Source organism: Balaenoptera physalus (genome assembly GCF_965194825.1).
Source record: "Balaenoptera physalus genome assembly, chromosome: 5".
NCBI classification, from domain to species: Eukaryota; Metazoa; Chordata; class Mammalia; order Artiodactyla; family Balaenopteridae; genus Balaenoptera; species Balaenoptera physalus.
In genome coordinates, this window is record NC_138884.1 from 3,343,828 (window position 1) to 3,369,853 (window position 26,026).

The following is a 26,026-nucleotide window of genomic DNA, read 5'->3' on the forward strand; positions in this document are numbered from 1 at the left end:
TGTGGCCAAGGCAGAACCAAGGTCATAATATTGATAAATTAGGAAAAAATGGTTTCTTCTTTTAAAATCAAGTCCAAAATATCTACACGTCGAGCTGACATCTACATTAGCATCGTTCTTACTCATGTGACAGCATCCTCAGCTCTGAATTTATTAGGATTCCTATAAAATCAAACCTAAGAGTCTGAGTCTAATTGTGTATTGGATACACTTCATCTAACTTGTTTCATGAGCTCTCTGCTATGTACACACTGTCTCTCCCTGGGCTCTGTAACTGTATTCTCCACCAGGGACTCTGGAATGCTATTTGCAGGTAGATACAGTATTTCCTACTGGAGTGTGCTCTGTTGAAAGCGATACAGTGTCTAAACTATAGCCTTCCACTCTCCTGAGGTTCAAGTAACTGCAAAACAATGTGAATAAAAATGGTCTGGGAGGAGTGGGATTCATGGGAGGAACACCTTTACTAGAATTCAACCCCTCTCAGCTCTAAACCTTGCTTTCAGACAGTTGTAACAGCTGGACTAGATGGTAACGAGAGGGAACTCTTGTCTTGGAACAGTGCAGCTTCCTGGATCCTAGCGCCCTGGCCATTCTCCTAGATGAGGTGAGTAAATTAGGCAAGTGCCTGGCACACAGAGTCAGCTCCCACGAGGCCAGGAAACGGAGCTCGCTTGTCTCATCCACCATTGGTACTCCAAACATAGAGATCAGTACCCAGTACGCAGCATGCAATAAATATCAATATTTATCGACTGAACAGTGAACGTTCAGGGTGGTTTTTTGAACAAAATGACTATAGATACATAGATGGAGATGTATCAATATTACTCTTATGTTGTAGCTGGACCCATAGGAATTTAAAAAAAATATCTACTCACTTTAAAAGATGACAGTAAACACCTAACCTATATAATATATTTAGAGATGTATTAATATGAGGTTTTACTGTTGGAATCATCAAGGCTTTTTGAAGTTACAAGTCGAATGGTATTAAGGCCAGAACTTGAAATGCATTTCTAGACTTAAAACCCAGTGTTCTGTCTCTCTATCCCCTAATGACTTTCTAGATAAAATGACGGCTGTAGAAACAGAACAAAGAAACTCTCATCTTTATACGTGCCATTATGAAGCAGCATAGTAAATGGCTTACTTTATGGTTATTGGAGCAGTTTGGTTTAGGCTAATTGGCAAACTGGCAGGTCTGTGTCTAATTCTGTCACCCATGGTGTACACAGCATACTGTTGGTGCTCAAATGTTTTTTTTTTTTAACATCTTTATTGGAGTATAATTGCTTTACAATGGTGTGTTAGTTTCTGCTTTATAACAAAGTGAATCAGTTATACATATACATATGTTCCCATATCTCTTCCCTCTTCAAATGTTAATAAAAAAATAAAAAATTTAAAAAAAAATCTACTCACTTTACAAGATGACTGTAAACACCTAACCTATATAATGTATTTTATTATATAAAATATATTATATAAAATATATAAAACAAAGCAATGCATGCCAAGTATCAGGTGTCCTAGATGCCGAATGGCATTATTAACGTACTTACATAAGTAGATTATAAATAGTGGGAAAATTAACTGAATTATTAATTGAAATTAAATGATAGCTTAGAGGTTGACAGCGAGTTAGTCGTTTTGTTGGTGGATATGACATACTATTAGGCCTCACCTGAGGTCACTGGGGCAATTCAGTATCACAGCAGAGCACTCAGAAGAAAAAGAGCTGGGTTTGCATCTGTAATTCACAGCTTTCCAGCTGTGCGGCCTGGGTGAGTTGAGTTCCTGCCCACTGCCTAGGCTTTGAGGGGCCCTGCTCCGGCTTCACCCTCCCCATGGGACAAGGAATTCCATGCTTTCTGAACACCTTGGGCCCTGGAACTGACTGCCCTGCCACTTCCAGGCCTGACTGTCCAAGGCTGGACTAACGCTGGAGGAATCACCAGGGGGTAGCTTTTGTGAGGGGTATGGTGTGCAGGCTAGGGTGTCCTCGCGTGGATAAGCCTTTTTGTAATACGTGATGGAGCAGAGATGGGAAGAAAATGGGCTGTGAGTTTCAGGCCAGAAGCCAGTAGTCACTGCCACACTGTGTTCCAGTTAATTTACAGCTTTAGGAATTTACTATGGGGTCTACATTAGCTGGCCCTGGGCGCTTCCAAACTTCCAGGCAGGCCTGGAACTAAGGCAAGTCACATAACCTATTTTAGTCTTAGTTGCCTCATCTGTAAACAGGATGATAGTAACTGTTCCACTGACCTCAAAGGGTTGGGATGATGAGGATGATCTTAAAAATAACTACCGTTTGTTGAGCACATACCGTGGTTCAAGCACTTTACAAGTCACTGTCACGTTGCATGGATTCTATTGGAGCCTCGAAAATCTTCAGGGTATGCCATTTTTATCTGCTTTTAAAAGAAGAGAAAACAGGCTCAGAGAGGTTCAGTTTCTCTCCTAGCCTCCCCTTCCCCATCAGAGATAATGTATGTATCAGTTTCATACACATACAAGGTAACACTATAGTTATTCATTCATTTACATCACTTTGGGGGATGCAGCAGTGAACAAAAGGAACAAAAAAATCACTGACGTCAGAAGCTTACATTATGGTGGAAGGAAACAATAAATAAATCAAGTAAGTAAAATCCGTCGTATCTCAGATGGTGGTAAGCAAAGCAAGGAAGAGGGCTAGCGCGTGTGGAGATACAGGGAAAGTGACACTTGAATAAAGATATGAAGGAGGGGAGGGAACACCATTCTAGGTTTGGTTTGGTTTTGTTTTCTGGTGGCCTAGGGGAGTGGGTCACTAATTCAGGTGGCAGCGGAACAGCGGAGGCAAAGGCCATGAGACTGTGGCTTGCTTCCTGTGTTCCAGAAGCAACACGGAGGCCAGTGTGGCTGGGAAACGAGCAGGGGCTAGAATAGTAGGAGATGAGGTCAGAGAGATAAAGGGGGCGGGGGTGGGGAGGGAAGGAGAACCAGGTCTATAGGTCATTTAGGCCATGATAAATAAGGACCTTGGCTTTCACCTTAAAAGTGATGGGGAGCTAATGGACTTTTTGTTGTTGTTGTTAGCAGAGGAATGACATGAGCTGGAGTGAAAAGACTCACCCCGACTCCCTCGGTGCTGGAGGCAAGGGCAGAAAGACGGTGCTGGAGGCAAGGGCAGAAAGACGGAGGCCAGGTAAGTGGTTACTGCAAAGCTCAGGCGAAAGATGCTGCTGGCGTGGACCAAGGTCATGGCCGTTGAGGTGGTGGGTAGAGGTTAGATTCCAGATATGGTACTCTGAAGCTTGAGCTGACAGGTTTACTGAAACCCGGGGCAGGGGGGTGCGGTAAGAGAAAGGAAAGAGTCAAGAAAGACGCCAAGGCTCTTCACCTGGGCAAGGGGTGACAGAGGTAGATGCCATTAGCAGGAATGTGGAAGTCTGTGGGTGGGACATGTCTGGGGCAGGAGATCTGGAGCCTGGTTTGCGCAGGTGAATTCTGAGATGTCTACTGGGCACCAGATGGAGATGTCAGGTATGTTTTTTCACTTCATTGGATCTGACTTTTCTTCTCCTCTCTCTTCACAGAGCTGTAATGGCACTTATTCAAGGTGGTGGTAGTCTAGGTCATAAAGAATTGGATGCTGGGTTTCAACTAAGGGGTTCGAGAGAAATATGGGGAAGCAGTTGGAGCACAGGGTAACATCAAGGGTCTAGAGAGATAATTTGTAACTCAGATTGTTTCAGGAGGTTCGGCCAGGACGGTCCCTTCTCTTGGAAGCCACACAATCTGTTTAATGCCACGCAGGTGACTTCAGGACCCTAAAACGTTCGTTCATAACCTATTCCAAGTGTTTACAATAAACTAGATGTCGAAAAAGTTATGTTTGAAAATTTGAAAAGTGTTCAACGTGGTAGGTCCTGAAAGTAGCAATCCTCCTGTGAGTGCGGCCTCCATAGAGACAGCAAAGCACGAACTTGACGCGGGTGGGGAAGGGGAGCCAGATGAAAATCAAACTCTAGGACCAGGACTCCAGAGCTGTTCCCGCTGCTTGGCTGGCCTTACACACCTCGACCTGTCTCGGGGGTGGGCGTGTGAGGGGGGAGGACGCAGCAGGACTGGTGACATCTTAAAGGGCTCTGTCCTGGTGCCTCTGCACCAAGTGAGTCCGGGTCGGACCCGGGGTCTGGACGTTTACCCGGCTCGTGCCAAGCCACATGTGCCAGTGTTTCTGCTTATGTCACAGAACTTGCTGTCCGGGTCTCACCTTTAAATCTGGAGTGTTCGCCCGTCTGGGGGTGGTGTTTGGCCTAGGGTGGAACTGGCACGTTTCCAGCTCCCTCGTTTCGTGGTCACTTAAGTGTCTGAAGGTGCCCGGTGAGCACGGGAGGCAGGAGAGGAACGCTGTCCTGCAGCAAATTAAGGATAAGCCAAATAAATCCCTAGAGGACTGATCGCCTCTGGAGCGACTCGGAGCCAACGCCTGGGTTCAAAACGACTGCCCAGGGCGGCCCGAGCTGCGGGCCGGGCTTCTGTTCCGGGTCGACGTGCCGCCCCGGCGGCCGAGGCCTGGCGCCAGGGCCGGTCTGGAGGGGCGACGCGACGCGGCAGGCCCCCCGGGACGCGCGTGGGGTGTGGGCAGGCGGCGCGGCGTGAGCCGCCGGAGGGGAGGCTGCGCCCTCGGCCCGGCCGCCGGGGCGCGCCGCCTCCCCGGGGCCAGGTGGTGCGGGGCCCCTCCAGCCCGGCCCGGGCGCGGCGGTCCCCGGCGACCCGGCGCGTAGCTCACCTGGGCCGCCGAAGGTGCCGCTCCGGAGCGAGGGCGCGGCCGGCGGGAGGACGGGCGGCGCGGGGGCGGGACCCGGCGCCGGACGCCCCGCCCCCGCCGACGCGGCGCGCTCCCAGTGGCCGCCGGCCCGTCACTCGCTCTTCACCATGGTTGCAGCACAAAGCGCCCGGCCCCGGAGGCCGCTTCCTCCCTGAGCGCGGCGGGGCGGCGCGGGGGCGCAGGAGGAGGAAGAGGCGGGGAAGAGGAGGGGAGTCGCCGCTTCCCAAACACTCTCCAGGGGGCTGTGCGCGACGCCCGCCGCCAGGAGTCCGGACCCGGTGCCCGCGGCCCCTTCCCTCAGCGCCCGCAGCCCGGGAACAAAGTTGCCGAGAGCCAGTGGGCCGAGCGCGCAGCCGGGGGCGCTCTGGCCGCTCCGCGCGCGCAGATGGGGGGCGGCGGCGGAGCGCACGGCGGCGGCGGGGCGGCCCGAGGGGATGCAGCAGCCGTCGGGGGGCTCGGCCGAGCGCAGTAGACGGAGCCCCGGCGCGGCGGCGGGGACGGCGGCCGAGGCGACCCGGCTTCGCAGCGCCCGGACCTGAGCCCGTCCTCGGACGGCGGCCGCGGCGCCCCCGAGTGCTTCCCGGAGCCCCCGAGAGGAGGGGGCGGCCCTGCGCGCGGAGGAGCGCGAGGCCCGTGCGCCCCAGCCAACCCCTCCCCGCCGCTCGAACTCCCTAAAAATAACTCAGGCCGGCGGGGGCCGGGAGGAGCCGCCGCCGTCCCCGAGAGGAACCGGGGAGGCGTGTCGAGCCCGGGCCCGTGGGGAGCCTTCCCAGCCGCGCGGCGCGGGGGAGGCGGAGGAAGCGGGAGCTCCCGGCAGCCGGGCGCCGCGGGGACCCTCGGGCCTCGCGCGCCCCCCGCCCCGCCGCCGCCGCGGTTTGGCTGGTTGGCCCGAGGCGGGCGGAGCGCGCAGGGCGGAGGCGGCGGCGGCGGCGGCGGCGCTGGGCCGGGAGGCGGCGGCCGAGGGCGCGGAGCGGCCCCGGCCCGGGCTGCGGGGGGAGATGGCGTCCTACGTGGATAACAGCTTCCGCCAGGCGGTGATGAAGAACCCGGCCGAGAGGACCCCCCAGGTGAGCCCCGCGTCGGCTGCGCGCTCCCTGCCCACGCCTTTCGCCCCGCGCGCCCGCGCTTCGCGTTGGGCCCCCAGCTTCCAGGGGCTTCGCGTCTCCGCGTCTCCCCTGGACGTCCTGGCGTTGTTTCCTCCTCCCCTGGATCTTCTCCTTTTCGCCGCCCTCCCCGTACCGACCTGCTCCTGCGATTGCCCCGCGGGGCAGGGAGGTCTCTCCCGAGCGTCCCCTCTTCCCAGCCGCGCGCCGGGCCCGGGAGCCTCTCGGGGCGGGGGCCGGGGGGCAGTCACCTCCCCTCGGCCGGCCCCTCCTGCCCCCCCACGGCCGCAGGCGCCCTTCCTCCCCGTGCTTGTGGCCCCTCGTACCTTCAGAGTTCTTCGGCGTTTGCAGAGGTGTAGGAGGAAACTTGCAGGGCTCTGCGGAACGCGAACCCGTGGTGGCCTTCTAAAGTAAAACGTTGAGATGTTTGTATGTTTACTATTTTCTTTTCTTTTCTTTTTTTTTTTTTTGGAAAAGTGATGCCGCTTTGCAAGGAAGGGGTTGCGGTGGGGGGGGGGGAGTTGAATAGCTAGGTTAGTGCTTTTAGTTTCAACTGCAGACAGAACTGCAGAGCAGGCATATTCAGATAGAGCCCCGGGAAGGGCACCCCGCGGTTTCTTTTGGTGTTGCACAACCTTGTCAAAATTAGATAAGTTTGTTAACCTTTATACGTTAGTTTACCTTTAGACTTATTTTTCTCTGGCTTTAAGTGGAGGAATTGCTGATGGTGGTGGATCTGGTCGTCTCAAGTTGGACTAGAGAGGGGGAAATTTTATAAAAATGTGGTGGTTTGATTTTTTTTGCTTTTCGCTGCTGACTGGGTAATGACGCATGCTCCTAAGCGTTGGGATGGTGACTACAGGGGATCCTGCTGCCAGCCGTCTTAAGACAAATAAGCCCTCCTGATCCTTGGGCCCATCAGACGTTTAGGATCTAATGCTTGAAGGAGTTGCTTCGCTTGTTAGGTGTTGGATGCCATCTGTGCAGAGCCAAAGGCTCTCCTCCTCTGCTGTTGATTGTCATTATTTAATGCGGGGAAAAGAGAATAAAATAGATTCTTCCATTGGCTGCCTTTGGACAAGGCCCAGGAATGGCACCTGGTACGGTTTTTGATTTCTCATTTTTTTCTGATGGAGCCGTCACATCTGGGGTTCGTAGGTAGATTGCACTCGTTTACCAGACTGTGGAAGATGGGTGGTAGTTTTGCAAGGCAAATTCATTTCACAGTGTCTCCAGAAAGTTCCTATTCCAAAGGATTACTTTATTGAAAACAAGTGAGGTCGTGCTCTTTGCTCTTGTTGCACTGCTTCTCAGGTGCTTTCTGCATCTCCAGCCGGTTGTAAGTTGTCAGTCACTAGTCTTCTGCAGCTGAAAATGCACGTTCCCAGTCAGTGTGATGGAAAAGCCCATTTCAGTGAAATGTTTCAATGCCTTTCAGTTTGAAGTGCCAAGTGAAATCACACATGCTGAGAATATTAGAACCTAGCGAGGCAGGTCAGAAAATGATGTCAGAGGCCTTTAGTGGAAATTAGAGAGCGGGGAAGTGGAATCTCCGGTTGGTTGATTAGAATAGCAATGACTCGAAACCTACTAAAAGGTGGGTGGAGGGGGGTGTGTCCCCCAACAAAACTGGAAGAGACAGAACCTCCACTGTGACCGCGTTCGGACTGTGCCAGAGAAATGAGCTGTTAAACTTCCCTGTTTACGCACGGGTTGTGGAGAACAGAGTGAAAACTGACCAGCACAGAACTTGGCCCGAGTCAGAAGTGGGCCAGTTGCTACTGACACCACAACGTGAACGCTTCGCTGACCGTCTGAAAGCAGCACGTTTCCCCCACCAAACCTTCATAGAACAAGTCACCTTAGAGAAGCCTACCAAACATTTTGAACATTCCTAAGTGTCCCCCCTATTAACATTGATGCTCCCTTGGTTATTACCAATGCGGACCTACATGTTTATTTGTTATTTTAAAGAGAAAGTAGATGGAAATGTGAATGTTTCCCACCTTCACCTGGCTTGTCAAAAATAATTACTTTTCTGAAAGTTTGAAATTTACTCAGAAGTAAAAAAAAAAAAAAATGTTTTGGTAGCAGGTGCCTTTTCTGTTGAGTGCTTTGTGAATGCAAGGGCTGGAAGTTTTTCCGCCTTGTCTTTTCTCTTGAGTGCTCGAGGGTTAGAAGTTTGTAATATAAAAGCAGAGTTATTAAATAAACTTGATATGGACAGACGGATATGAATTAAGAAAGTTTTGCTGTCATGCTTCCTTCTGTTTCTCAGGATACATTTGGTGAAGGAGTTTGTACGATTCTTATGGCAGGCAAAAGAAAGGTGCCTTAAAAGAAAAGAGGAAAATATATAAATATTTTTTGTTAAATTCATTTTCTTCCTTTTTTCTTTTTTTTAACCCTGCCAACCCAGTTTGTCTCCCAAACCCTGTGAAGACGTGGTTTTGTACGAGGTCACTCAGTTGCCTACAAGTAATCGTGCTGTCACTCGTGTGACCTAAGAAGTTAGCTCGAAGAGAATCTGGGGGTCGGGAGAGCCTCAGTGCAAACACAGGAACTTTGAAGAGTGTTATGAAATTAGGAAGCTTTTCATGCCCACCTGGAAAATGGAAACCCATTTTCCCATTTATTTAGGCACGTCACTAGAGGGGGAATGGCAAGGAGAAACAAAATTGTCACTCGAATTTTTAGCTAAATCTCACATATTCATATTTAAGGGGCTGTCACTATTTCACCTGATACTCTGAGAGGACAAGAAAAGCCATCTTTAATCCAATGTGTGTCCCATATTGTGTGTCTGGAAAGTGGCTAAGTTCTAGTCATCGGGGCACTGTATTCTCAGTAACAAACCTCCTTGAAAATAAGGGGCACTAAATGTTCTATTAATGTTTTTCAGTGCACCTCTGTTGAGAAACAGGACTCTTAAGTAACTGCTCTATCAAACTGTTTGGGTTTATGTCTTTAATCACTTACATGGGAAGCTTGGTCACCTAAGCAATTAAGTGAAGTGAAAGATGTAAATAAATTACAAACAGCTTTCCCCCCAAGTCTTTAAACAATAAAATGATTTTTCCAAACCATATTATTAACTTACTGGATTCAGACCCTTTCAGATTGCTTAGGTAGAGTGTTTAAATGCCTGTTTTTAGTTTTTCAGGTGAAACATCTATTGCAGAATATTCTTCTACTTTAAAGATTTAATATGATGTGTTTTTAGCTAGTTGTAAAAGTTACTTTTTAAAATGGTTTGTGTAAAACAGCTCCTGCCTCATCCCTTCCTAGTTAATAATATTACTTTGTTCTTCACTACTGAAATTTTTTTTTTTTGGCTATTACACCTTTTGATTTAGTTGCTAATTCATGAATTTGTCCTTGGAGAGCTCTTAACAGTACGAGACTTAATTCTTTGCAAAAGCCACTCAGTAGAATATGTCTTGAGTCATAATGAGAGGGCTGAAAAAGTGCCTTTAGCCCAGAGAACTTTAAATTATGAGAATCTGCACAAAAGAGTATCTCTGGTGAATATTTAACTTTCAAATCTAGTGGAAGAATTGTGTCTCTGACAGATAAATTTTCCATCTCTTTTTTGTCATTGTTTATGAGCAGTCTTATATTTTCATCTGACAACTTACCCTTTGATTATATTTTGGCTCACTTTGGGGCTCTAGGAATAAATAATTTGTTCCTTAAGTAGTTTTTGTTCGTAAAACACAACTAAATGGTCTGGGTGCACTTTTTTTTTTTTTTTTTTTTTTTGGGTGCACTTTTGAAAAGCATGTCTCACGAAGTAATGACTGGCCACAAGTATTTAGCTTTCATAACAATGATATTTGAATTTGGAGGTTAAAAAAATACACATTTATTACTGAAAAACCAATTTCAAACTGTATTAGCATGTGGCTCTGAACAAGTGAGGACTTGAATTTATGGTAAAAATTATTAACATTCTTTTGCAATATTGGTGGAAACTTAGTCACCTTCAAATAACCTTTTAAACATTTAGTAATTAGCAGTTCCATAATTAGCTTTGCATATCTTGGCTGAGGTTCAAAATGAGTCTCTCCAGCTGCAGTGCTGTGTGGTTAACACAGTCCTGCCCAGACCCCCCCCCCGGCTTTCACAGACACTCGAAAACAAAAAAACCAAAATTAAAAAAAAAACATTAAGAGGACTTCCTGGTTGCCAACTTGTTGCAGTTTTCTTCCTCTCGAAAAAGGATGTAAAATAAAAACAAAACCAGCTATAACCTCCTAGCGCTATCATTTTAGCTTATTTATGAAGACTCACCGTGCTTCTTTTCTTTTTAAATTGAAGTATAGTTGATTTACAATGTTGTGTTAACGTCTGCTGTACAGCAAAGTGATTCAGTTAAGCATATATATAAATTCTTTTTTAAAAATTCTTTTCCATTATGATTTATCATAGGATGTTGAATACAGTTCCCTGTGCTATAGAGTAGGACCTTGTTGTTTATCCATTCTCTGTGGTTTGCATCTGCTAACCCCAAATGCCCAATCCATCCCTCCCCTACCCCCGCTCCACCTTGAAACAACAAGTCTGTTCTTTTTTTAAAAAATTTACTGTTGCCCTGAAAAAACTTTATCCAGGTGGATTTTGCGGGGAGTTAAATGAACACAATAAGGTCTGCCTTGGGTGATGTTTGAAATTCAAGTGTCTTATGACGTCATATTATGTAAAGTAATAGTGGCATACGTTTCCAACCTAAATGAGCTATTTGAAATAAAGATACAGTAACCTTTTCAAAACACAGAAAGACTATGCCTTCTTGACTCATTTGAAAGCTTTTTTTTTAGCTTTGTTACGTATTTTGTAAGTTTTATACATAGTGGAAAGGAATTGTGATTACCTCGAAGCACTTTGATCTAGACTAGTGTAGAGTTATGGACATGTGGACGCTGGTGCTAGTTCCTTGGTATCTGTATTATATGGGCCGTTCCCTCTCCTCACCCCATTTTTGGTAACAGTTTCCTCATCTGTAAAATGTGGATAATAGCTTCTCGAAGTTGTCTTGTGGATGAAGTGGAAGAACGTACCTTTACTGTTGAGTGCAATGCCTAATAATAGTTCTTGTTGGTATCACATTTTAATGAAATAGTTATTATTTACCAGGCCTTGGGGATTCATTGAGACGTCTGTCCCTCAAGCAGCTCACCAGTCTGTCATGTCACAAGTAGGAAGTGATTCATCAGTGCTGTGACAGCTGTCCTAGGCCAGCACTGCTGAGGTTGGGGACTTCCTAGATGGGTGTGTATTGAGTCTGGGGACTTCCTAGGTGGGTGTGTATTAAGTCTTAGGGGAGTAGAAATTCACCCACCAGTAGACCAGGAGGCTGTGATGGATTTTCCAGGCGAGCCCAAGGTCATAGAAGCTGCGCAGGTGGTTGTAAGGAAATAAGTGTGGACCTTTGTTCGGTGCGCCTGGAGCCAAGGGATTGAGTGGTGGATGGGAAGTGACGGTACATGTCCCGTGGAAGCTTGTGATGTGTGGAGAGTGGGAGGAGACTGGAGTTCTGTTAAGGCAGAGGTCTGACCTCCAGGGTGGAGGTGGTCAAGAGCCCGAGCTACACAGCGGAGATGGCCCCTCTGCTGGGCAGGCCGGCTGCACGTGTGCACGTTCGTATCAGCTGCTCATCGTGTCGTGCCGTGCACACGTTTACGCCAGGGCAGCCTAATCACGGCAGACGGCGGAGATGGCCATTTCTTAGTTCACAGGAGAAAAGTCCAAGTTGTTGAACATAATTTTCTGTGTAAATTTATTTATTTATTTATTTATATTCGGCTGTGTTGGGTCTTTGTTTGCTGCGCATGCGCTTTCTGTAGTTGCGGCGAGCAGGGGCTGCTCTTCCTTGCGGTGCGCGGGCTTCTCTTGTTTCGGAGCACGGGCTTCAGTAGTTGTGGCTCGCGGGCTCTAGAGCGCAGGCTCAGTAGTTGTGGCGCACGGGCTTAGTTGCTCTGCGGCATGTGGGATCTTCCCAGACCAGGACTCGAACCCGTGTCCCCTGCATTGGCAGGTGGATTCTTAACCGCCGTGCCACCAGGGAAGTCCGCATGATTTTCTTGATTTTCAGGATTTTTTCAACTTACACTATTTTTCCTTACACTTTGATGTCTTTTCCATGTGCATTCTGGAATCTAATATGAAATAACTAATTTCTCATATCATTATGCTAAGTATATTAGTATTTCTTAATCTGTGATGATAATGGGATTGCCAGGCATTCCATCCTTTGCAAGAGTTGAGGAACATCTGAATTTAAGCTCACAGTTGACTTGTGGTGGCACGAGGTAACGATTGTAGCGAGTCTGTGAGGGCAGTTCCTTATTCCTCTACATCATTTTTTGTTTACATAAATTAATGTTGAAATGAGGAAGGAGAAGCAATTTGTAGTACATATAATTGGTCTTTTGTAGCTTTGTCAGAGCTGGAATATACATAGTAAAAACTTGTTCAGTGGTTATAATGTCAGCCTTCATGGGAAAGTAAGCTGATTGGCACATTATTATTATTATTTTTTTGCTTTACGTGCAAAGTTTATTGCATAGAGCACACATTTATATGAAAGTGTAACAGTGTTTCAACATGAGATTTGTACAGAAAAATATCAGAAACACATCTGTTAGGACGACTGTCTCTGCCTTTTATATAAAAGAGCTAGTGTATAAAAAGTTTTAAAATCTAAGGCACCAAGGCATTCTACAACAGAGATACAGTACTCTAAATACTGCAAAGAACTAGGGAATCAGAAAGAATACCTACTTCCTTTTACTAATCAAAGACTAGTGGCTACAAAGGAACACAGGCCTGCTTCAAACTATTTGTGATTCACCAGAAATCTCATCAGCATTAGGACAACTAATTTGAATTCAAGTTTTAGTCAATGGTTTAAGCAGGATTCAATGGATTTCAGGAAACATATATCCTGTGTACACGTGTGTGCGTGTACACACGTGTGGCACGTTATTTTGACTGTTAGAATTTTTATCTTTTCAGGAAAAAACCGCCTCTGGTCTCACTTGCTAACTAACTAGGACTTACTGCACTGGTACGAAGTATGTGTTTCCTGCTGTATTCAGGTGTTTTCTTCTTCGGTCAGTTGGGGTGGTCGGTGGTGGCCGGGTTAGTTTTTGTAGAGCAGAACGTTTAGTCCTTGTGTTTTAGATTCTCTTGGTGCCGCCATGTTTGTGCTTTCATCTCCATTAGGCAGTAAAAAGTGTTTTGGAGGGGTTGGTGTGACTTGAAAAAGGACCTTGTCTTGTTGTTGGAACTAAAACCCTCTTCCCGCAGTTCTCATTGCTTGCCTCCTACACATTGAACATGATCTAGAACTTCTCAGATCTTTAATATGAGCTAAATGAATTGAAATCAGATTTTACATGTTGACCCTGTGAACTGCTGGTAGTTCAGCTGACAAACCAACAGTTACTGGCCCTTGGCAATTTTGTGTTCTTCTCTAGCTGGTGGTATTTGTCCCTCCCAACATAAAAGCTAATCGGAAAAGAAGAGACCCTGAAGAAGAGTTAGCTGTTGGCGGGTTATTCTAGGGAGGCCTGGTAGTAACTTTCCTAGAAGCCAGCTAGCAATCGGTGGATCTGAAGGGTTGGGGCACGATGGTGATTATCTTATCTCTCCTGAGTATTCATGCTAGAGTTGAAACGCATTATCTTTTTAAAAAATCTTTTTTTAGTTTGAGATAATTGTAGATTCACATGCAACTGTAAGAAATAATGCAGAGATCCTGTGAACCTTTTACCCAGTTTTTTCCATTACAAATATCTTGCAAAACTGTAGCGTAATATCACAGTGAGGATGTTGACATTGATAAAGTCTAGATGCAGAAGAATTCCATCACCACAAGAATTCCTCTTGTTGCCTTTTTATAGACACAATTACTCCCCAACTCTACCTCTGGGGAGGACTAATCTCTTCTCCATTGCTGCAGTTTTGTTATTTCAAGAATGTTATGTAAATGGAATCGTACACTATTTGATCTTTTGGATTGGCTTTTTTCACTCGGCATAATTATGGCTTCTTACCTTTTGGGTAAAATGAATGTAGCTACTATTGTCTCTGAGCGGTTTGGGCTGTGTTCTTGAAATACCAAAATTATTTGGGGATGGGGGCGGCACAAGGTTAGGTGGATTTAAACAGTGACAATGATGAGAAAATTCGATAATAATATGTGTAAAATAAAGACCGAAGAGCATTAGGTCTTGGATGAGCAAGAGTTGTGAGAGTATAGCACATTGGGGATATTTCAGTATATATAGTTTTCTTCCATAAATTTTGTTGTTTTTGTTCATGATGTAAGTGGTAAAGGTTGTCTTACCATCTGTCGTCCCTCATTCAAAGAAGTTACCTGATCTTCCCCAACTGAAGTGGCGTTTTACAATTCAGAAGGAAGTCTAGTGAATGTATATACAAAGGAGTCCCAGTGGGACAATTTGAACAACAAAATAAAGAAGGATTATAGCGTCTAGGGGAAAAAATACCCATGAGCTCATGCCAATATAAGTAAATTATCCAATAAATAAATAGGGGAGAAGAGACAGCTCTTTGTTATGGTAGAATTCCAATAAAAAATGTAGAAGGTATGATGGAAATGGAAAATCACCAGTAGGCAAACCTCACAGTGATAATTGTTGCAAACAAGAATCAGTAGGTGCCAGAATTAGTGGGTGAGAGTATGATGAGAAATGTATATATCAGATATCAGAATATTTGCATAGTCTCAGAATGTCTCCCCCACCAGATTAAGTAATTAATTACAAAGGGGGGAATCAGTACTTTTAAAGTGAAGAAAACTAGCAGACACCAAATTAACTAGATGATCAAAGTTATGTCACAAGACATACCAACATCATGATGCACTGAGAAGGGCGCATCTCAGGTGGTATTCTCACTAAAAAAGCCCTTCAACTTAAGTATCAGAAAACGCTAGACAAACTTAATTTTAGGACACTCTACAAAATGGCTAGTAGTCAGAAGTGCTCACCTTATGAAAGGATGAAGTGCTGAAAGAGTCACAGATTGGAGGAGACTAAGGAAGCATGATAACCAAATGAGCTGTGAGATTCTGGATTAGGTCCTGGACCAGAAAATAAACGTTGGGACAGCTGGTGAATTTGAATAGTTTTACTGCGGTTATTTTGGACGATGAATTGTGGCAGGCTGGATGAAGAGTCTGTGGGATCTCTGAACTACTTTTTTTTTTTTTTTTAATAACTTCTTTTAGTTTAAAGTTATTTCAAAATTAAAAGTAAAAAAAAAAAAAACCCAGCTTTTGGAATTTTACTGTGACTCTAACAAGGGGCCACCAAATTAAGATATTTTTGAAAATAATCTTTTTCCTGATTTAATCTTAATGAAGAGCTCATTACCTTTCAGCTAAATATTTTGCATCCTTTGGACCATTAGTGACATGGCTGAAGCAATATATTAGAGGAAACTTACATACATACACACAAGCTTATAAATAAATGGACAAGAAGAGCTAAAATAATGTTTAACTCACCTTTATTTCTACCTGAATCTTGTAGATATTCACACAAGAATGCAGTGTATTTTACCAGGTGTGAAGGTTTCATGATCCTGAATGTCAGTAAAATTGGAATATTTGGTATAAGAAAAAAATGTGTAGGAGATAAAAGGAAGCACAGTAGAAAAGAAATTGTGGTAGTAGTTTAAGGAAGTCAGTCTCGGTGCAATCAAGTTTGTAGGATCTCCTTTTCCTTTCCTGTGAACTTAACAAGTCTTTCAATTGTTACTTTTGGTAGGAGTGACGGGGTGGAAGGGAGGGAAGGGGATGGCAGGGTGTGTTGAAGGAGGCTGGTCGGAGGCCTTATTACAGCTGCAGATGGGGAGACCTAAGCTGTGTGTGCAGCATTTCATTAAAAGCAGTTCAAGGGACTTCCCTGGCGGTCCAGTGGTTAAGACTCTGTGCTCCCAATGCAGGGGGCCCGGGTTCAGTCCCTGGTTAGGGAACTGGATCCCACATGCATGCCGCAACTGAGAGTTTGCATGCCACAACTAAGGAGCCTGCCTGCCGCAGCTAAGACCCGGTGCAACCAAATAAATAAAAAATAAATATTTAAAAAAAAAGCAGTTCAATATAGAAACATCTCTACAAACCTTTTTTCCATATATATATATATATAAATGGAGAAGTGAAATGCAAAGGCATTTACATATATATATATATATATATATGTAAATGCCTTTGCATTTCAATTATAAAGCCCACTCCCTGCCCTACTCCTCCCATAGCCACCTACCGTTCTTTTTTTGTGTGTGGTAAATTCTGAAGAATGCATGCTGTTTCTACATAGTGTGTATTTTTTTCCCCTGTAACTGAAATTGGTACTGGAAGATTGGATTAAAAAATGTGGGCCCTAACATTTGAGATAACAACAAATAAAATGTAAGCTGTGAGGTATTTACTATTTTCAATTATAAAGATAAAAACCATTTGTTTTCTGTATTTTAATGTATTTTTTTTTCTGTTTGATGTTTTCAGTAATAAATTACATTTGCGGGCACAAGTGGAAAAGAAAAGAGCTGGCCAGGCTTTGAAGTAACTAAAATCTTATAAAATAAAAAAAGTGAAAATGTGTAGGTGTCAATTAACACTTTAACATCTGTCCAGTTGTTCTGTATATAAGTAACTATTTGAAGTCTTCAAGACAATACATTTCTGATTTCTTCTGTAAGCTACATTATGCAGTCTTGCAAACTCCATTTTCTTTTAAGCACACTCAAATGTTTTAGAAAATTCTTGGTCAAATTGTTGGAAATATTTGGCTAAGTTACACTATTTAGTTATGGTATTAAGAAACTGCTTGATGAAATGTATGCGTTTGCAAACAACTAGAGATGAGTTTTGAAAACTCATGAGTTAAAGAAATTGAAATACAGTAGCATGAAATGCCAAGAATTGAAGTGAAGAAGAATTTGACCGCATTTCAGTTTTTTCTAGTCTTCATTCATGTCGGCTCCCCTTACTTTTGTAAGAGCTGGAATAAACCAAGGGGCGAGCTAGCTTTAGGGGCAGATGTTATCACGCGCTGCCCTGCGCCTTCAATTTGGGAAAACACAAGACTTCTTTTAGAGGCAGGCAGTGTATGCAGAGACCCACAGTTCTTTTTTTTTTTTTTTTTTAATTTATTTTGGTTGCGTTGGATCTTCGTTGCTGCGCGCGGGCTTTCTCTAGTTGCGGCGAGCGGGGGCTACTCTTCGTTGTGGTGCACGGGCTTCTCACTGCGGTGGCTTCTCTTGTTGCGGAGCACGGGCTCTAGGGGCACAGGCTTCAGTAGTTGTGGCGCACAGGCTCAGTAGTTGTGGCGCGCGGGCTCAGTAGTTGTGGTTTGCGGGCTCTAGAGCGCAAGCTCAGTAGTTGTGGCTCACGGGCTTAGCTGCTCTGCGGCATGTGAGATCTTCCCGGACCAGGGCTTAAACCCGTGTCCCCTGCATTGGCAGGCGGATTCTTAACCACTGCACCACCAGGGAAGTCCCGACCCACAAGTTCTTTATCCCCAAGTATGAATCTCCAAACCTAACGTCATCTGAGACGTAAGTTGGAATGGGTGAGATTTCCTATCTTGATTCCGTTTTCTCTGGTGTGGTTTAAATCTCCATCAGTTAGAGGAAGCTCTGTGTCTTTGGGGGGGGAGGGGCAGCATGGTAAAATCATTTCACTTTAAAAGTCCTTGTTCCCACTTGATATATTATGGGATGGCTGTTTTCCTCTGTAGTTACACATTTGTATCTTTAAGTCTGAGTTTACTTAGTGTATTTCTTTTATCTAACCTGGTGGTTATGACCCTGGACTTTGGTGTCCAGACCACAGACTGCTTTGTGCTCCTGGGCAGGTTACTTAACTTCAGTGAGTCTCAGGCTTTTGGATTTCAGGGACTTTTAAAAATCATAAAACTCTGGGGTCCTGATACTGATTTGTCACTTATTTATTTTGCCAAGTCAGCATCTTAAAATGAATGTAATGTAACGTAAATGTAAAATGAATGTAAACTCTTCACTATTCTCATTTCATGAAAGACAGGACATTTTAATATCATAAAAATAGGTCACAATCTCAGAATAAATAAATTTAGCTCTGTTTCACCATATTGTTGTGTTTTTGTCAAGGATTCTTAAAATTTTACCGTGGGTGACTATGCTAATATTACCAACCTCACATGGTTGTAAAGGTTAAATACGTTCTTGTACATTTAAGTTCTTTAACAGTCTCTGGCTGGAGTGTTTAATATTTGTTATTAAATGATTATTTTTCAGTAGTTGGTATTCATTTATCCCTTAGGTAATATTTCATCATTCGTATATCTTATAATGAATTCACCAAAGTGGTTTATAATATAAGTATTTGATGGACTTGATTGTGTTGGGGTTGCATTAGTCTGCAGGTTGTCAAAAACTGCACACATGGAGGCTTGACGGTGGGCTTATTTTTCTCACCTAATAAGAAATCTGAAGTTAGGCAGTGCAGGCTTGATACCGAGGTTCAAGGATGTCATTTAGGAAACTAGCTCATTCTCCTTAGCAAGTGATTTTGGTTCTCACAGTCCCAAGACGATGGCTGCACCCCAAGCAGGAGAGAAGGGAGGAGGCCGGGAGTGCTTTTCTCGGTAAAAGTTTGTTTTTTTTGGAGGAAAGCCCTCTCCAGGTACTTGTCCTTGGCCAGAGCTCGGTCCCCTGGCTACTCCTAGTTGCAAAAGAGGCTGGAAATTTGAGGATTTTGCTTGTAAGCCTCGATATTGCAGAAAGGCAGGGAAGAAGGAGATGAAGATGAATAAGTGCTGTGAGCCCATAGTATTTGTCCAACTTACTTTGCATAGCGAACAGATGATTGTAATAAGTTTATGTGGTGCTTCTCAGGAGACCTCTTTGAAAGTCTTGCTTTCAGAGGTCTTGCAGTAATGCATAGAGCTACGTTACTGTAGCCACAGCTTTGGAGTCATACAGATATATTCAACTTCTTAGTTCACTTATTAGATGTATGACTATTAATTTTCTGAAGCACAGTCTCATTTGAAAATAGAGGTAAAAATAGCACTGCATGAACATTATATATAAATATAACAGTGTAACTTTTAAATATAAATATTTCTAAATGGTAACTATTGATTTAAAATAAAACATAGGTTTATATTTTATAAATTCTTTTTGCTTCAGTTTTACTCTATTTTAAAATTTCATTTCATTTCTTATGTGCTCCAGTTTTGTGTTCTGATATTTCTGTGTGCAGTAATACTTTGTCATTTTTCTGGGACTTTTAGGTTTTCAATTTGTCATTCCTCCCACAGGCTGAATCATCATCATTTTATAAGTAAATATACTTTTGTATATAAAATATTTGTGAATGGTAGCTGTTTGGAGTTTTCTGTAATTAGTTGAATTCATATTTGTATCATAAACTTATGTCTTTGAGAAAAGTGGTTTCATATTGAATGTTATACAAGGCCAGCTTTGATGTTAAAACTTTAAGTATGCCCTGTGTCCTGCCTTAGAGCATTCATTATGTTTAATTATGGGCTTTTTATGATAGCATTCAAGATTTACATAGATAAACTGCTCTTATGTGTAGTGGGGTCAGTTAAACGATTTACTGTCAGAAACTAATGGCTAGAAATGTTACTGGAAAGAGTCGGGGTATTTGTCATTTTAAAACATTCTGTGTTTTTTTGTAGGTTGTTTTTTTTTGGGGGGGGGCGCTGGGGGCTAAAATATGCCTGAATTTGGAGTCTTAAGTTAGGACCTCAATTTCATTTAAAATGGATTAACTTGCGAGGTGTCTGTCTGCCTCACTAGAGAGCTTACTGGGCTGGGACTTGCTATTCATCTTTAAAGCTCATGACTTGGCACACAGCATAGCACAGAACTGGAGCTAATAAATGTTGGTTAATGACGAGATCTTTTTTTTTTTTTTTCCTGAGAATTTGAGATACAGCAGAAAAAGTAATTATATACTTCCACATTAATAGCGAATTGGATACAAGCTGAAAGGAGCAGTAATTTTTGGTTCAGTTTGTGTCACACTGAAGTCCTTCTTTATGGAAACGTGTAACTTTGTGGAACAAAGTTACTTTTCTTGAGTATCAGGCAGTTACCTCCCCATAAGTTTAATCACTTTGGTGCTGGTATTTTGAACTGTCATTTACACGATATTTCACTGTCATTTAACAGAGTGTTAAATTCTTCCTCTGAGCTCCTGTGACACCTTTGTTCTACTACGCAGTACCTTTTTAAAAAAAAATTTTTTTTTTAAATTTATTTATCTACCTATTTATGGCTGTGTCAGGTCTTAGTTGTGATGCACAGGCTCTTATAGTTGCAGCACACGGGCTTCTCTCTAGTTGTGGCACATGGGCTTAGTTGCTCCGCGGCATGTGGGATCTCAGTTCCCCGACCAGGGCTCAAACCCGCATCCCCTGCATTGGAAGGTGGATTCTTAACCGCTGGACCACCAGGGAAGTCCCTGCAGTACCTTTTTTTTTTTTTTTTAATTACTTTGAGATTTTCGACTATGGTGAGGGACAGCAGGTTAAATTAATGACAGACTTAAATTATAAAATTAAATTGAATTCTAGTATTTAGAACTAATTTTCTGATTAACTGTTACTAAGTAGAGATCTTAGCCTTGATGCATTTTAATAGACATGACTATATCGATTGTAGAATGATTTATATGCAAATATAGTAACTTCTTGAGGGGTGGTTTCTGAAACAGGTTAAATATGCTCCACTGAAATCTTACGTATTGATTATATATAAAACTTTAGAAAAAAGTAAGCTGTAATAAAACTCATTCTGGGTAAAATTTTTACAGATTTGTAGCAAAAGACATCTTAATTAAATACATGTATAGAGTAGAATCTAACTTCATTTTCTGCTTTTCACCAGTACTTTAATTTTGTCATGTAACGTTCTTCTTTATGGAAGGGAATAGTGTGATTTGTGGAGCATCTGAAAGGCCTGTAATTCTTAGACTGCTTCCGTCACCTGATGATGCCTGAAGGGAGAGACCTTGAGGAAAACAGGTTGGTCAGTATTGGTTCTTGGTGCCGAGTGGAACCGTAGAATCAGGTGACCGGTGGTTTTGTCGTTGTCTCACAGACCTGGAGGCTTCTCAGGGGCCTTTGGGGAGTCCTGGAAATCTAGCCTAGCCTCCACCGTTAATTTTTATTAGAAAAAGGAGATTTACCACTAAAAAAAATGTTGAACATTCCTGATCTAGTTTGAGACCCCTGAGTAGAGGAAATAAATACCAAGAGTAGTTGGTGAATTTGCCCATGCAGCAAGGACAGAGCCAGCAAACTGTTGAAAATTTAATCCCCTAGATCAGAGGTGAGCAAACTGTAGCCCCTGGGCCAAATCCAGCCCATAGCCAGGTTTTATATATAAAGTTTTATTGGGACACAGCCAAGCTCATTCATTACGAGTTGTCTGTGGCTGCTTTCATGCTACAGAGGCTGAGTGTGGCCTGCGGAGCCTAAAACATTTGCTATCTGGGTCTTTACAGCAAGTTTGTCCTTTGCCTTAGACTCATTTCTGAGCGCTTCCAACTGATTTCAGGGCTCAAGGATTTAATCCGTCTTTTATAATTGCAGGTCTGTGATCATTTTACTGAGGAGGTATCTTTACACAGAAAGGAATGAAGTGGAGGGGGCTCACCTCAGCCTAGTTTCACTGTTATTTAAATGCTGCAAAAACAAAGCTATTTTGTCAATTTCAATTATTTTTTCTTTCTAGGTGTAGCCAAAGGAGGACTGGGACTTGTAGTCATTCTAATAAAGTATCTCCTGGTGCTCTTTACAAATACACTCTGAAAGGAGAATTCCACAATTGCATTAACATATAACTATTCATAAAAAGTCTTAAAGGCACTGCATATAATATGTATTCTTTATTATTGTTCATCTGTTAATGTTCATCCAGTATGGTTTTTCTGAGTCACACAACTTTGCTCCCAGGAAGGACATATTTTTATATAGGTTGTTGTCATCAGTTTTCCAGCCTGACTTTATTGAAACTGTGTCTGTGATCTTTTTCTAGGTTTTCAGGAAATCTGGAGTTAGATGAGAAGTTTTAAGAAAAATCCTCTTCCTGAATTAGGCTTTCGTTTTTAAAGCAGAACAAAACTGGATTATTTAAGCCCATCAGATACACCAGGTCCCAGTCCCTGGCACGTGCTGCTCTGCTTAATTAATCAGCTTCGCACTGCTCAGAGATACCCTCATTTTCATTGAGTTTGCAATCAAGAATGATTTTACTGCTACTTTACTTTTAAAAAATGATTGTAGGCATATTATCTAAACCTTTAAATTGGATTCAGAGATAAAACTCCTTACTTTTTATGGTGTTGTTTACCTTTCTCTATCTTGCCTCCGAACAGAAACTTTCATGAGTTGATAATCTTTTTCCTCTTTGCAGTGTGCTGCAGAGTTGTTCTCAGTAGCTGTTACTTCTTGGCAATCACAAAAATAGCTTAATTAGTTAACAGATGATAACTTGTACATCTTTGGTAATTAATTATATCAATGTGAGTAAAGAAAAGAGACTATTCCAGTGAGACTTTTGGGGTTGGAAGTGAAATTACTTAGTTGAGAGGATGTGCTTTCATCATAGTTTGAGAAACACTGACTACTCCAAAATTGCAACAGTCTTGCCAGTGTTCAGCAAAACTTTGTAGGAAATGCTAATGAAAACATTATTACAGTGTATCAGTATACACAGTATCAGAACTCCTCACTCCCAAATAGAAATGTTCCTAGTGTTTACTCTCCTTCCTTCCTTATCCTTAGAAGATCATCGATTTTCCTACTGTCAGATGTCACCGCAGTTGTCTATGAAAACAGTTAGTTAATGTGGTCTTCTGGAAAGGACTGAAAACTAATTTAAAACTTTAGGCATATTGTACAGTATTTTGAATATTTCTTTTTGTGATTTTTTTTTTTAAGGAAGAGAGTAGATGTTAAACATATTGAATCAATTTTTAGGAAAACAATACTTACCTTCAAATCGGTTGCAAGAAAATACAAAATAGCATGGGGGAAAGAGAAAAGAAACTAGCATCTCCTACGTATCTTTGAAAGTCTGGTAGAAAGCAAGCCATACTTCTCATCAAGCTGGGTGAAATTTTTTAGAAGTAAGAAGAAAGAGCTCACCCATAACTTAAAATCTGGCCTTTTGTATATATCTTACAGTTTTCTTTATATTTTCAATAGGTTAAATGACTTTTTAAAAAAATATTTATTTATTTATTTGGTTGGTTGGGCCGGGTCTTAGTTGAGGCAGGCAGGCTCCTTAGTTGTGGCTCCTGGGCTCCTTAGTTGTGGCTCTCAAGCTCCTTAGTTGCAGCACGTGGGCTCCTTAGTTGTGGCACGCAAACTCTTAGTTGCAGCATGCGTGTGGGATCTAGTTCCCTGACCAGGGATTGAACCTGGGCCCCCTGCATTGGGAGCTCGGAGTCTTATCCACTGCGCCACCAGGGGAGTCCCGGTTAAATGACTTTTATTGTAAAATGTCATTTACTCTCTCTTGTCCAAGGATTTAAAAAAAAAGTGGCTACTCTCTCTGTCATCTCTTTCAGAAGATTATAAGAATTTCTCAGAATTTTCTTAATTTATTAGACAAACACGCCCCTCTGCTGATTGTGAAAATGAGCACATTAAAACATGTTTATAGGAACCCATGCTTATCCTTACCCTCTGCTTTTGCGCTAGGTCCTAATTTACATTTCCCTTCATTTTTACTTTTCTCAGTTGATTATAAGATCAAGAGTACAGGAAAAGAAATGCTGCTGTGGACCTATTTATTTAGGGGTGGTATGTCAGAGGAAAAAAACCTAAGGCCTCATTTCTCATCGTCAAGTAGAACCCATTCATGTGGATGGTAATTTCCAAGAGTGATACTTGTAACCACAAAGAACAATAATCTTGCATTATCTTCTGGGTAAACTGCTCCTATGTTTGAATTAATTTTGTAAAAAGCTAACCATGGAGTTTGGGAAAGAAAACATTCGTTTATTTTTCTTTGTAGTTCTTCTTTTCTTTTTTCTTTTTTTTTTTAAATTTATTTATTTATTTATGGCTGTGTTGGGTCTTCGTTTCTGTGTGAGGGCTTTCTCTAGTTGCGGCAAGCGGGGGCCACTCTTCATCGCGGTGCACGGGCCTCTCACTATTGCGGCCTCTCTTGTTGCGGAGCACAGGCTCCAGACGCGCAGGCTCAGTAATCGTGGCTCACGGGCCCAGTTGCTCCGCGGCATGTGGGATCTTCCCGGACCAGGGCTCGAACCCGTGTCCCCTGCATTGGCAGGCAGATTCTCAACCACTGCGCCACCAAGGAAGCCCCTAGTCTATTTTTAGTTAATTTTTGTGTGTGGTGAAAGATAATGGTCTTGTTTCATTCTTTTGCGTGTGGTTGTCCAGCTTTCCCAGCACCATTTATTGAAGAGACTATCTTTTCTTCATTGTATGTTCTTGGCTCCTTTGGTGTAAGTTAATTGTCCATGTATGTGTGGTTTTATTTTTGTGATCTTATACTGTTCCATTGATCTGTGTGTCTGTTTTTATAACAATGCCATATTGTTTTGATGACTGTAGCATTGTAATATAGTTTGAAATCAGAGAATGTGATACTTTCAGCTTTGTTCTTCTTTCTCAAGATTGCTTTGGCTAGTTGGGCTCTTTTGTGGTTCCATACAAATTTTAGAATTATTTGTACTAGTTCTGTGAAAAATGTCATTGGAATTTTGATAGGGATTGCATTGAGTCTGTGGATTGCTTTGGACAGTATGGTCATTTTAACAGCATTAATTCTTCCAATCCATGAGTGTGGAATATCTTGCCATTTTATTTGTGTCTTCAATTTCTTTCATCAGTGTTTCAGTGTACCTTGTCCCCTATTTAAAAATTTTTTTTTAAATGCATTTTAAGTTTATTTATTTATTTATTTATGGCTGTGTTGGGTCTTCGTTTCTGTGCGAGGGCTTTCTCTAGTTGCGGCAAGCGGGGGCCACTCTTCATCGCAGTGCGCGGGCCTCTCACTATCGCGGCCTCTCTTGCTGCAGAGCACAGGCTCCAGACGCGCAGGCTCAGTAGTTGTGGCTCACGGGCCCAGTTGCTCCACGGCATGTGGGATCTTCCCAGACCAGGGCTCGAACCCGTGTCCCCTGCATTGGCAGGCAGATTCCCAACCACTGCGCCACCAGGGAAGCCCTGTCCCCTATTTTAAACTGCAGAATTCCTTGAAGGTGAAACTGTCTTATTGGCATTTGTGTTTCCATGGTGTTTTATACCTTAACATTCCATAAATAGTTAAATATATGAAGTGTGTGTCAGACGTTCTTATTATAATTCAATAAGCAGTACTGATGGGGCACAACCCAATTTGGTACAGTTTTAAAATTTAGCTCCTAGGAAGTTATTTTTTACTGTTTGAGCATAACGTAATTTAGGATTGTGATTATTTTACGACAGAGCCACAGTTGATTCTTAGAATTGCTTGGTTAGGTAATAGTGATTCAAATTTTACTTAGTTATGATGACTTTGGTCATTCACAGAAGCAAGTCAAAAGTAAAAACCTGAATTCTAAGCATGACGTTATTAATTCGTAAGCCTCGGACTTCTATTTGTCGCCTTGGATTTTATTGGAGTATGTATGCATTTGCTGTTGCTAGATTCTGAACTTTTTGTAACTTGGTAACTTTCTTAAGTCAGATCCAACAGTATTTTAACTTGTATATTTAATCTGTTGTAAGATCCAAGAGGGGAAAAAACAAAGAAAAAAACCCAAAAAAACCTTGAGACTAGTAATGCGTTAACTTCTTTTGCGTTGATGTTGCTCTAATGATGTCTCTCGTTTTGGGGTCCATAATTCTAATGAGGAAGAGTAGCTGGGAGAGAGGGCTGGTGTGATACCCTTTATTCTGTGAGTGACCTTGGCAACTTTCATTGGGCCTCATTTTTCTGGTCTGTAAAACAGAGCACGCTATTTTGCCTTACCTCTTTTCCAGGGTGTCTGTTAAGGGTTAAATGAGCATAACATATGAGGAAAGTGCCT

General features: G+C 42.9%; 2 protein-coding genes and 1 long non-coding RNA gene across 21 annotated transcripts in view; 1 reads left to right on the forward strand and 2 right to left on the reverse strand.

The window, feature by feature from the left end:
• SPMIP2 (sperm microtubule inner protein 2) overlaps window positions 1-6,352 on the reverse strand; it is a 170,213-nt gene extending 163,861 nt beyond the window's left edge. For 2 of the 11 annotated variants that reach the window (XR_014263601.1, XR_014263604.1), the window contains exons 1-2: window positions 4,268-4,924; window positions 2,333-2,417 (exon numbers count right to left, since the gene is read on the reverse strand). The gene's annotated coding sequence lies outside the window, so the exon portion shown is untranslated. Of the gene's footprint in view, window positions 1-2,332; window positions 2,421-4,267; window positions 4,926-6,068 lie in introns of those variants that run through there. The other 9 variants (XR_014263605.1, XR_014263606.1, XR_014263598.1 and 6 more) reach the window with 8 other exon arrangements.
• LOC309660861 overlaps window positions 1-26,026 on the reverse strand; it is a 239,158-nt gene that overhangs the window by 183,337 nt on the left and 29,795 nt on the right. The window lies entirely within an intron of this gene.
• RAPGEF2 (Rap guanine nucleotide exchange factor 2) overlaps window positions 5,762-26,026 on the forward strand; it is a 246,738-nt gene continuing 226,473 nt past the window's right edge. For 6 of the 9 annotated variants that reach the window (XM_082461630.1, XM_082461631.1, XM_082461642.1 and 3 more), the window contains exon 1: window positions 5,762-5,892. In XM_082461630.1, the coding sequence (XP_082317756.1) occupies window positions 5,824-5,892 (69 nt within the window). In that variant the 5' untranslated portion in view covers window positions 5,762-5,823. Of the gene's footprint in view, window positions 5,893-15,491; window positions 15,550-26,026 lie in introns of all 9 variants that reach the window. The other 3 variants (XM_082461640.1, XM_082461638.1, XM_082461641.1) reach the window with 2 other exon arrangements.